Source organism: Oryza sativa, chromosome 4, assembly GCF_034140825.1.
Source record: "Oryza sativa Japonica Group chromosome 4, ASM3414082v1".
NCBI lineage: Eukaryota > Viridiplantae > Streptophyta > Magnoliopsida > Poales > Poaceae > Oryza > Oryza sativa.
In genome coordinates this window covers 22,711,181-22,721,956 of record NC_089038.1, presented here as the reverse complement: position 1 = coordinate 22,721,956, position 10,776 = coordinate 22,711,181, and the positions used below count along the sequence as shown (strand labels likewise).

Here is a 10,776-nt window from a genome sequence, read left to right as displayed (position 1 = left end):
GGGGTTCTTTTGGTTACTGTACTCGTCTCTTTTGCTAAGCATCCACTACATATATACTATGTACTTTGTGCTGATTATCAAGGGTCGTCTAAATCAGTCCAGCTGGGAGTCTATTAATAAAGCTCTAAAAATACTGACACTTCCTAGTTGGATTTGTTGGTGCATATCTTTGCTTTCTTAAAAGCTGGGTCAATATCTTAATTCTCGCGTGTTGAAGAACCAAATAGGGAAAAGAGCAGCCTGGAAATTTTAAGAATGACGAGAGGAAATTAAACACTAGGAACCAGCCACGAACTAGAAGCGCGTTCTTTTTTAAAGCTATGTATTAATTTTGGTTTTCGAGGAAAAAAATGATTAATTTTGTACGCGTTGTGAATCTGTGACCCATTAGCATTATTACATGGCTGCAAGGAAGATAAACAGGATCTTTCTGTGCCCTTGATGACGATGTTAATTGTTATTCACAAGTCGATCTCATAGACTCACAGGTCATAATTAACATGGCTATTATTCATGCATGATTGATTTTTTTCCTCTGTTTTTCAGTTGGCACCAAACTGTACAGTCCTAACATCTGTTGTCTTGTCTCTATTAATTCGGTCTTTGCAACTGATAGATAGGGACAAATAACCATGGGTCATGTTTATCTTTTGGAATGAGAGAATGGCACAGTGCCTGTGATTATATGCTAATTTATTCCTACATTTTTCTAATTGTCTGCATAAACAAAGAAGCAGATACAAACGTGCATGGCCGAAATAGAAAACTGAAACTAAGATGTGGTACGTAGGACAAAAAGGAAAGGAAAAGACGAGTACCATTCACATGGTCCTCGTCAGGAGACCATTTTTCCAGCAACTTTTTTTTTCTTTTTAATTTCACCAACCATGAGCATAACCTGTCCTGAAAACGTCTTTTAGCTAGTATTATACTAGGCTATATATAATGTGTGAAGAGTGTACGTACCGTGTACGGCGTACAAGGACGAAGCATGCTCTCCAACCACACCATCATTTCTTCATTTTTCTATCTGTAAAAGCCAGCTACACATTTACTTACATTTGCATTGTTGTTAAGGTTGTAGTGACTTGAAGCTTTACCCTCTTACCTGAATTTTACGCTACATGCTTGTTAGCCTGTATACATTAAGCTAGGCTAGTGTTTCTGATCAGTACACATGTCCTGTATTCTGCAGTTCAAGCATCAAATGCATGCCGTCCAAAAATGAATTTACCAAAACCAAAACAGTCATATATTCATATTATTTCCACATCTAAAATAAAATCACAACTTCTTTTAAAACAAAAAATCTCCAAGAGCGCATACAGTTATCACTGCAACTTTAGCATACCATTGTCGATTACAGTTGGTGCCCCCATGCTCTTCTTTTTTTAAAAAATAACTGGTGCCGATGTTAATAGTTTAGATCGGAAATTTCGTGTGTACTTGTAGTAGGTACTACTTCCTCTGTTTCACAATGTAAGTCATTCTAGCATTTCCCACATTCATATTGATGTTAATGAATCTAGACATGTGGAAAATGCTAAAATGACTTACATTGTGAACGGAGAGAGTAGTACATACTTATAATGTTGTCAAATAATTAGAAATCTATTAATTGGCCATATTAAATTATTTAGAATCATAGGATATTGTATCCCTATTAAGGGATTAAATGGTATCGGTTCAGTCTTCTGAAGATACTCATAGAAGTATGGTGTGTATGTATATTTATAGAGATAAGTCTATAGAGATAAGTGTGAGATAAGTGTGCAGAATTTTTTATTTTATTTTTTTAACCTTTTTAATTTTAAAAATAAACCCATCCAAAATTTATTTTCAAGATTTGAACCTTTTGACTACGCCAGCTAAACTGGCGTGGCAAAATAATATTGTCACGCTGATCCCGCTAGCATGATAACGTTATTTGGTCATACCGGCGTCGTTGGCGTGACAGCGTTATTTGGCCACGCCGCTCTCGCTGGTGTGGCGGGACAGAGTTATTTGGCCACGCCAAAAGGTTCAGATTTAGAAATATTTTTTGGTATGGTCTATTAATAAAATTAAAACATAAAAATGTCTAAAAATAAAAAAAAATAAGTGTGCGCGCGTTGTGAATATCCACATCTGTATTGTGTTCTCTTTTTTTTTAAAAAAAAAAAGGGAATAGTAGCATCTATATCATGTTCACTAAATTTTCCATTCTTTTGATTAATATTCAATGAAATGATGCATGCGCACACACCAACCACGCAGTCCATGTCCTCTCTTCTTCCCTTTATATGCACGCGAACACGAGAACGATGGAGAGTAAACACAACCAGCCAGCCAACCACAAAGGCGACCTCCCGGCGACGAGCTCACCTGCACCTACACCTCAGCTCGCTCGCCGGAGACTGATAATGGGGGAGGCGCAAGCGCCGGCTGCGGCATCATTCAGCCTCGCGCAGCGGCGGGGCGGCGGCCTCCGCCTGCCGCGCCGCGTCGGCCGGCGCAAGGTCCACGTCGTCCGCCTCGGCGGTGGATGCAGCAGCGCGCGGACGGGCGGCGGAGGCCGCGGGCTGTGCCTACGCCGGCTCAGGCTCCGGTGGCTCCGCCGCGCCGTGTGGCGGCTCGCGGAGCTCTGCGTCGCGGCGCTGTCTGGCCCGCTCGGGGCCGGAGCGGCGGCGGCGGCGACCGACGCGACGTCGCCGTGGGGGGGCGGCGCCGCCGTCGCCGTCGACCCCTACGCCTTCGCCGCGCCGTTCGTCCCGGCCGTGCTGCTGAAGCGCGCGGGAAAAGGCTACTAAGTACATATACGTGACAGTTTATTAACTACGCTTTTTTCTTTTCTCCTTCCATTTTAATTTGAATTATGTTTCCAATTTTCTTTTGGTTCCATTTCTGTTTAGTTTGGCTTCTGAAGCATGGGAACTGAAGAACAGTGTACCGTGCTATTGTAACACCCAATTATATAAAAGCTATGAACGCTACAAATTCTGTCCAACTCTGGACTTTTGTGTGTACTACCGATTGTTGATCCATCGTTGAATCGATTCGGTGCCTGAAAGTTGTGACGTTAAATTAGGGCTGTCAACGAGCCGAGCTCGAGCGAGTTTGGCTATGTAGGCTTGAGCTTGACATGAACTCGAGCCGAGCCTAGATATTGATCGAGCTTGGGAGTGAGCTCGAGTTCGAGCTCGAGCGAGCTTCGAGCCTACTCGAGCTTGACAGCTTGACTTGGTGAAACTCCAAATAACTTACTCTTATATAAGAGATATCAATGCAAATTATCGGTAGTCAAAATTAATGGGTGCTACTTGTCTTGAATGAAGCCTCTGCAGCTTTTCTCATGAATTTATGGCTTTGAAACGTTGCAATTAACAAAAGCTAGCTACTACATCTAATAGGAATAGTAGTTCTATTACTAGCAGCCGGATAATTGCTTTATTGAGAAGCACTGATGAGGTCTTAAGACTTGGGCAGGCCAAACACGATGACAAGTATACATTGACCCATCAAGAATATCTTCTTACATGCAATTCATCTTATGCTAATCAAGCTCTGCCGAGCTATTCGAGCTCGAGCTTGCTAGGCTTGCGAGCCTCAGCCTAGACTTGAGCTTGGCTCGTCTAGTATTCGAGCCGAGCTCGAATCAAGCCTATAACGAATCAAGCTCGAGCAGCTTGCGAGCTCTGAGCTTTTTTGACAGCCCTACGTTAAATCATGCCGACAAAACAAACAGTGACCGTTGCAGGGACAGGTCACAGGTGCACGGTACAATTTTATACTGTACCTGCCTTCGTTTGTCAAACCATGGGCCTGTTTAGTTGGTGAAATGAAAATTTTTGGGTGTCACATCGGACGTTTGATAGGATATCGGAAAAATTTTTGGGTGTCACATCGGACGTTTGACTGGATATCGAAAGGGGTTTTCGGACACGAATGAAAAAACTAATTTCATAACTCGCCTGTAAACCGCGAGACAAATCTTTTGAGCTAATTAATCCGTCATTACCACATGTAGGTTATTGTATCACTTTATGGCTAATCATGGACTAATTAGGCTCAAAAGATTCGTCTTGCGATTTGCATGCAAGCTGTACAATTAATTTTTCTTTTTATCTATATTTAATGCTCTATAAATGTGTCTAAAAATTCGATGTGATGTTTTTTGAAAAAGTTTTTGAGGGAACTAAACAGCCCTCATATGAAAAGTTCCAAAATTTCCATACTCTCAAGTTATAAACTTATCACGGGGACTCAAATTTACAGTTCATTATTGGTCTAAAGTAATAGATGGCATACCCATCGACAACCGGGTGTGAAGTGTCTATGATGACTTCGTTAATCTCAAAATATGCTGGACTCGTCTTCCAAAAATATATAGAGATAGGATGTACATGTACGTTTATAACTTATAAGCATGAGTTTACATGTGCATTGTGAGCATATACATTTGTACCATATTTCTTTTAAAAAAGTCCCGTTTGTAAAAAAAAAAATCAGACATATCCTCTTAAATCTCAGTTTTTTTTCCCATGTGACATCTAGGATTTTCAGTTGAAGCATGAACAGTGCTACAGTACAAGCAAGCTGCCGTTTTCCTTTTCTTTTTTTTTTTTCGCTCTGGTCTGTTCCGAGTAGGTACACACAGTACAACACAACAGTGGGCGATCTCACGTGGAGCTGATCCGCCATTAACGCTTTTGATTTGTGCTCCTACACTGTGCGTTGTGTGTGTGGCAGGCAGAAGGAGCTGATCAATTAGAATCTAATCCAAAAAATTTAAACCCAAACCACTACTTCTACCAAATTGCACGTTGCCTTCTTCAATGCCCAGGACGACAGGGAGAGGGCAGCTCGAGCCTCCTGGCCTCGCCTTTGCGAAATTCAGAGCCATGTGCATCTCATATATAATCCAATCCAAGCATTCAATACTCGCCAACCTTATCATGGAGAAAGAAAGAAAAAAAAGAAGACAAACAAACAGCGGTTGCTTTGATGATGAAGAAACCCATGACTGCCCAACCCCTCTCTTTGTTTGGCTTGGATCTCTTGATTGAGTGGATTATGTATGGATGGTTACTCCTCTCTTGGCTTGGCCCTCTTGATTGATTGAGTGGATTATGGATGGTTTTGATTGCTAGATTGATGCATCATGGTATGTACTAGTACTATGTTGGGCTGTGACTGGCTGACTTTGTAATCTTGTCCTATCATGTGGCAAGGAGATTATCCAGGATCATTACAGGAGATCAATACAAGACATAGTACAATTATACAGGATATGGTACAATTATGTAACGTTGATGTTGCATTGACAGTTGACAGATCAATAACTTGGCACATGTGTTCTTTTTTTTTCTTTTTGGAGAAAAAGGGGGAAAAGGGAGAAAAAAACAGCATGATACTGGTGGTGGCAGCGCCCTGACACATACGTTAATGTCTTTTTTTTTTCTTTTCTCCAAATAATTTGAGACGGATACGGAGTAAAAAGAGATTGCAAAGACAGGAGCAGCATGAACAGGCCAACTGCATGCTGAATGAGCAGCAACAGACTGGAGACATTATTGCCAAATCACAGACCAGAACAGCTGAACGATCCTGTAGTACAATGTGACTCACACAGGCATACATCAATTGACCAAACCATGGGACCAAATCACCACAAGAAATGAGAAAAGATAGCACAGTGAAGCAATTAAGTTTACACATCAAATGCCAATATGCCAAGCACTGTCATTCCATCCAAAGATGGCAAGTTGAAGATTGATTTTAGCGGACAATGTGACAGCGAAAACGGAGGGTATGGTGGCGAAGGAAATTTCACAAATTCCATGCAACAAGAGGACAGGAAGATATCTGAAGAAATTTTAAGAACACAGGTACATTACCGCTGTAAAAGAGTATGTTTACTGAAATCTCCAACCTGAAGAATTCTGGCTGAACAAGCAGCATGAGATACAACGAAATCTGGCTTTCATTAGCCCACATATGTAGCAGAGGCTGCCATTAAAAACTCGCGGCCATAGTGGGAGCAGCAACTATCAAGATGGTCAAATCCATTCTAATCAAAGTCTAAGAACTCCATCCTCTTCCTCATTGAACCTTTCAGATCTCTCGCTTCCCTTTCTGCTTTCTCGGCCTGTATTATCACAAGATGTAACAATATTAAGGGTCATGAATCTCATGATCGGATGATCCTATGTCAAACTACACTCTACAATGCATCGGCAGACAAAATGCTTATCAAATTGTCTTCTGTATCCTTTTGTTCTTCACATATAGCATGATGCCAATTGTTAGTGAGGTAAGGTGGTAAGGAGGACACAATTTCTACACAGTTCAAAGCTGTTGCAAAAGTTATTATGTAATAGATAAAGGACATTATATATAAAAATAAACAATTCCAAACCAATGCAGCTGATCTAAGGATATAAGTTGACAGCTGGAAGCTCCTAAGAAAATCTTCTCATGTTTAATATTCTGTTCATGTAAGCCTAGGTTGCTTGTCCACACATGAAAGAACGCCTCAGGGCAGTGACCAAAGAGGAACGGTTTTCCAAGTAACAGCTTTTCCTCAGACCATGAATGTATTAGGCATATAGGAAGTTGAGAGCTAACTAGTACACCATAGAAAAACTAGAGTTCCTGGACAGTATTATGTCCAGTAGAACTGTGTACCTTTCTTATTTCAGCCTCTGAAACACAAGTCATGTGAGCAGGGAGTTCATCCTTCTCACGATCCTGCTCAATCCAAAACCAGACCTATAGCATCAATATGGGGGAAATGCAATTGATCATGATCATGTTTTTGCGCAGCAGAGATCATTACCAATTCTCCGATTAATACGACATTCTCTCCCCGGATCACATATAGACCAAGAGGAACATCACAATATAGTTCACCTACAATTACTCGTTCACAAGCACCCTGAAGAACAACATTTGCTGCGAGGTAAAAAAAAGTTAACAGGAGCTAATGGCAGAAAAAATCGAGATGAACACTTTTAAGAAAGAGGATTGTGAAGAGTGGCATACCAAACTGATCAAATGAGCAGAGTGTGCCAAGCAGCTTCCGTCCATCTCGTAGTAGGACAATAAGTTTCTCTGGAACAAGACGAGATATGTGAACAAAACAACAATTATCAAAGAAACAGGAGATGCTTCTATGTGAACTTCAGTATCGAAAGAAACCAGTACACACAAGTAGTCACATGATTCACAGCACTACTCATATTCTGCAAGTGTGAATGTTTTCATATATTTGGTTAATAGTTCTAGTCTTCTAGATCAAACTACTGTGTCACCCAAGTACTCTAATTATCTAGAACAATGGGAAGTAATCAAACAAATGTTTCTAATATAATTATTCATGCTAATCAACGACGAAGGCTACAAAAAAGTAACCTATTCTTACATGGTGTGATATCATTGCCAAACTAACTGGTTAAAAATAGTGTCAAATGAGCATAGCATGAAAGTACACAAAGATCTACAAGATGCCAGGAAACCAATAAAAAAGGTTAAAAGTTCAGTGGAACACTTCACAAACATCACTCATATTGTTCAGCTCCAGTGATGGTTCACCTACCCAAATCGGCAAATCCCAAATATATATGGAACACTAACAGTATCTGAAGCTTGACAACGTCTCAATAGTACAATCACTCTTCTCATTGCCACAATAGGAGAATCAAACATGCAAATTGTTTAATAAGCATCAAAGGAAGTCAAGGAGTCACATCAGGGCAACTGTTCACATACGAAACTCATAATACTAAGGTAAAGTCCTCAGTGACCATCAGATGAAAAACTTAAATAACACACTTTATAACTCTAATGCAACAAACTACTACTAACTAGTAACTCAAAAAAATAAACTTTATATTCAGGTTAAGGGAAGTACGTAAGCTTTTAAAGCACCGCTAACAAAGTACATCCTGTAGTAAGCAAAGAATAATTACATACACCTATTCCCTCTGTCCCAAAATAAACCAACCTAGGATACGATAGGGCATTACCTAGTACAACGAATCTAGATAGGTAATGTCCCATCATATCCTAGGTTAGCTTATTTTGAACGGAGGGAGTAGAAATTAAAAGAACACACAAAAGTTCCTGTACAGATTACAGAATCACACTGAGTGACAAGGCTTGACTTCTGTTGATTGACGGGGGTTCCAGTTGAACCCATTTTTCCGTTTAGATGATGTGGTATTGGTGCTAATAATTCAAGCTGGTATTTGAAATCTACACTAGTCAGGTCCAATTGACCATATTTTTTGCTTCGATTAGAATGAAGTTTACACGAAGGCCTTGCGCTGTTGCACATTTGCCAATACCATAGCGAAAATATAAACTGTAGGACCTCACTAAAGGGGCAACTTCCATAACAAATCAATCGGTACCAACGTCTGTGCTTTGTGGAAGTTAACACTTACCAGCCAGCATAACCTACCTAAAGCTCTCCCACCTTTCAATGCGCCGAAAGCAAATGTGACACATTTGCAGTAATAATTTGGTGCAAGTAAATAGCTAAATCACTATCCTTGTCCAAATTACTCTAGTGAGTTACATCCTAGCCTGCATAACCTAGCAAAAGAGCATCCTTCTAGGCCAAAAGAAGGAATTGTGCCTACCAAACAAAGTTAGCCAATTTCCGGGCCAAAGACAGCTCACGAAACCATCAAGATCAGCAGAAATCCGTTTCACTGACTAACTCACATCGGTCGACGCAAGCCACAAGCAAAGAACCTACCCCCACAACCGGATCCAAAGAACCACGCAATCCACGAACCGCATCCAGCATATCATCCGGGAAACGAAAATCAAACCCAAAACAAACCAAAGCCCCCGCTAGAGAAAGAGCCTCACTGTCCAAGAAGCCGGCCAGGGACGTGGAGAGGAAGATCTCGTCGGGCCCGGCCCACGACGACATCGCCGACGCTCGGAACCCTTCAAATCCCGGAGGGCGCTAGAGATCGCCCCGCCCCCTGATCCGCCGCGGACTGGTGTGGGGGCTGCCTGGAGCTTGCGAGCGATTCCGGCAAGGGAGGGAGGGGATTTGCTCTAGGGTTTGGATTGATTGGTGAAGCGGGGCGGGGGGAGAAGAGGAGTAAAGCTGGGTGATTGATGAAAGGAACTATCGTCAAGTGTGAGGTTGACGCAGTTGGGGGCTGACCGGCTGATTCATTGATAGGAGTCCTGACGTGGCACTGACTGACCGGTGGGGTCATGTACCCGCGGCCACCACAATGGGCTCTCTTTCCCATAAGAGCAAAGTGTAATAGTATAGCCAACTACTAGCTCTAATTTATCCGTAACCAATCTAATATTACTCATTTATACAATAGGTACATACTGCACTATTAATACCTATTATATACACACTGCGTCTTGGAGTCCGTGCTACAGCTGGCTACAAATATGTAGCCCGCTACTTTTCTCTCTCTTCATTTATCTTCTTCAAATATATTTGCAGCTGGCTTATAGCCTGCTATTGTACCTGCTGTAAGCGTTGGCCGAGAAATTCAATAATTTAAAACTTCTTGGGGGTTGATAATATGCTTTAATCGATACTTATGGAGATGACATGTAACACAATTTACATGAATGAAGGTAGGTTAAGATATCAAATAATGGAAACATGTTTTAAGGAGTGTTAAATTATCAAATGTCTCAGTGTTGCTCTGTCTGATATGGACTATGGTGATATGTGCGAGATTAAGGTATGTTTTTTTGAATGATTGGATGGATTATGGCTCACATTTTATGGCTCACATTACTAGCTTAGAATAGAGTGTCTAGAAAGGTGACATGAACAAGCCATTATCCACATAACCTATAAGCCATAATCTAACAAAATGTGTTTTGGTATTGAGAGGTGGTTGTTCTGGATGTTTTGGTATAATTTGTTCTGGATTGCTTATAATGTACTCCATCCAAAATATAAGGAATAGACTCTTATATTTTGCTGTCTTGTAATTGATAGTACTAAAATGTATCACATCAGATCAAAATCTCTTATAATGGGGTTGAGGGAGTAGCTAATTAGTGTGTAGCGTTTGAGCATGTCCATTAATAAGGGTGAGCAAACTTAGCAACAGGCATAGACCTTACAAAATTGGGATCTTCAAATTGGAGAGGAAAAGGCTGTTAGCCCAACCTCTCTTTGTTCTCCCATTAATGTCCGAGATTGAGTCGCCCAAGCTTCAACAGCCGACCCAATCCGAGACCGATGTGACAGTGCTATTTTGCCACGCTAGTCCGGCTGAAATGGTCAAAAGGTTCGGATCTTGAAAAATAAGTTTTGAAAGGGTTTATTTTTAAAATTTAAAAAATTAAAAAGTTAAAAAAAATTACAAACCCATTGTTTTAGTAATTTAATCGCATAGCATAAGAGATGATCCTCTGTTAATGACATGAAATGTTATTGTCATGTTTTTTGAAATTTACATCTTTGACGTTAAAATTATTTTTAGACTTAAGCAAAAACTTTGGGTCATTAATTATTATTTTTGAAATAAAAGTACACGTCATTTCTAAATCTATTTTTTCTGAATTGAATTTTTCACATGTTAATAGTGAAAATGTTTCAATACAATAGTGAATTAGTTGCCAGCAAATTCACATGGCAATAGTGAAAAAAATTTCAATACAATATTGAATTTGTTTATCGGCAAATTCACATGGAATGTGTGAAGATCAGAGTAGGGCACACGGCAAACCAACTTCAAGCTTGTTCTACCTGCTTTCCTTTATGCTGAAACTAGCCATGCACGCATGTTCCCA

General features: G+C 40.6%; 1 protein-coding gene across 1 annotated transcript; it reads right to left on the bottom strand.

Moving 5' to 3' along the window:
• Positions 1-5,791: 5,791 nt before the first annotated feature.
• On the bottom strand, positions 5,792-9,147 carry LOC4335963 (sm-like protein LSM1B). The gene is made up of 5 exons (XM_015778094.3): positions 8,860-9,147; positions 7,024-7,092; positions 6,818-6,933; positions 6,667-6,729; positions 5,792-6,127 (listed from the first exon to the last, which is right to left on the bottom strand). Exons 1-5 carry the CDS (start codon positions 8,921-8,923, stop codon positions 6,050-6,052), a joined length of 390 nt encoding a protein of 129 aa, XP_015633580.1. The 5' UTR covers positions 8,924-9,147; the 3' UTR covers positions 5,792-6,049.
• Between the last annotated feature and the right edge of the window lie 1,629 nt (positions 9,148-10,776).